The 2,005-nt window shown below is 38.6% G+C and overlaps 1 protein-coding gene across 1 annotated transcript; it reads left to right on the top strand.

Moving 5' to 3' along the window:
• Positions 1-363: 363 nt before the first annotated feature.
• On the top strand, positions 364-1,686 carry LOC142634810 (uncharacterized). The gene has a single exon (XM_075809064.1). The coding sequence runs from the start codon at positions 364-366 to the stop codon at positions 1,684-1,686; it is 1,323 nt and encodes a 440-aa protein (XP_075665179.1).
• The last annotated feature ends 319 nt before the right edge of the window (positions 1,687-2,005 follow it).

The raw sequence follows: 2,005 nt of genomic DNA, 5'->3' as shown, positions 1-2,005 counted from the left end.
TAAGATGTTAAAGCTGTATGTAGTTTAGTCTATATTTATCAGTTGTAGATGTTAGTTGAGACACGTGAGAATGTTAGTTGTTTTGTAAATTCACACGTGTATAGTTGGTTAGTTAGTTAGCTCTTGGCAGTTATTCTATTTTCCTTTCCTTTAGACTCTGATAGTATATAAGTCATGTACAGTTCATTAGTCAATTAATACAATTGAGAGAAAGTTTTCTTCCCTGTTTTCTGATATGGTATCAGAGCAATTTCCCCAATTTTTCTAGGGTTTGCACTTCCTCATCACAGGGCTTGCGCTTTCTCACAATTTTCTCGAGAAAATTTTCTTTTTTTTCTTGCTAAGAATTTACTTCTTTCAATAATGGCTTCCGCTGCTACTACAAATGGTTCTACATCAAAGAGTGTACCTGCTTCTTCTTCGCAAGAATCACCAATGGATGATCCTCTGTTCTTGCACCACGCAGAGAATCCAAGCACAGTTCTTGTCACACAACCCTTGACTGGAGGAGAAAATTACTCAGCATGGGCTCGAGCTATGATGAAAGCTTTGCTTACTAAGAACAAATTAGGTTTCATTGATGGTACTCTTACTCTCTCTTTGCCATTAGTGTCTTCTCCCTCAAATGTACAAGCTTGGATTAGATGTGACAACATGGTGGGTACATGGCTCACCAATTCAGTCTCACCCAAACTTCAATCAAGCATTATCTATGAAGACACGGCTCTGGAAATTTTGAATGATCTGAGGAATAGGTTTGCTCAAACAAATGGTCCAAGGGTCTTCAATCTTCAAAAGGAGATTTCTAAGCTTCATCAAGGTGAGGTGACTATAACAGATTTCTTTACTCAGTTAAAAGCACTTTGGGATCAATTACAAAATCTTAGTCCTTTTCCCTCTTGCACCTGTGGAAAATGTGTCTGTAATATCAATAAACAACTTAATGATGTGCAAGCAAGAGAGTTAGTAATGAAATTTTTAATGGGAGTGAATGAAACATTTTCCCAAGTCAGGACTCAAGTCTTGTTAATGGATCCAATTCCCTCTCTTAGTAAGGTTTACTCTTTGATGATTCAAGAAGAAACACAAAAAGCAATCACTAGTCCATCCACTGTTAAGGTTGATTCTACTGCTTTAGTTGCCAAAATTCCCAATCTTGGTAACAATCTTGTTGGGAATAGTGTTGGTACTAAGGGTAAAGAAAAACCAATTTGCACTCATTGTGGGAAGATTGGTCACACAGTAGACAAATGCTACAGATTACATGGTTTCCCCCCTGGTTTCAAGTTCAAGAACAAGACTGCAATGGCTCATCAAGTTTCACTCCCTCATGCACAAGACTTGGTCTCAAACACAAGCACTGGCAACATCACCTTTACTACTGAGCAATATCAACAACTTCTAGCCTTGATTGCTCCCTCTTCTCCACTTGTTTCTGCAGTGCAAGGAAGAGAACCACCTCAGTCCAATGTAGCCATTATGGTGTCTTCCAATGCTATGACAAGTATCAATTTGTCTCATTCTGTTTTCTCAGCTAAGGTAGTGAACAGAAGGGCTTTTAATTCTAATACTTGGGTCATAGATACTGGGGCTACTGACCATATTGTGTGTTCAGTAAGTGCATTATCTTCTATTATTGCTGTTACTAATGCCATTGTTGAACTGCCTAATGGGGAAACTACCTAATGGGGAAACTACTTCAGTCACACACATTGGCACCATTATTTTGTCCTCTTCCCTCACCCTCCATAATGTTTTGTGTGTACCCTCCTTTACATTTAATCTTTTATCTGTTAATACCATCACTAAGACCCAACCATGCTGCCTTGTTTTTCTTTCAACTCTTCGTTTTGTTCAGGACCTTGCCTCTTGGAGAACGATTGGAGTGGGTCAACAAGTTGATGGATTATACTTGTTGCAATCTGGTAATCTTGAGCAGACATCTCCAAATGCTCTAGTTGAATTTCTTACCAATCATAAGCTTACCTCAGCTTTTACTTCTGTT

This window comes from Castanea sativa, chromosome 5, assembly GCF_040712315.1.
Source record: "Castanea sativa cultivar Marrone di Chiusa Pesio chromosome 5, ASM4071231v1".
NCBI classification, from domain to species: Eukaryota; Viridiplantae; Streptophyta; class Magnoliopsida; order Fagales; family Fagaceae; genus Castanea; species Castanea sativa.
This window is presented reverse-complemented; position numbering and strand designations above follow the sequence as displayed.

Bases quoted from the DNA above. Each gene is read 5' to 3' on its own strand.
- LOC142634810 (XM_075809064.1), top strand. From the start codon at position 364: ATGGCTTCCGCTGCTACTACAAATGGTTCTACATCAAAGAGTGTACCT.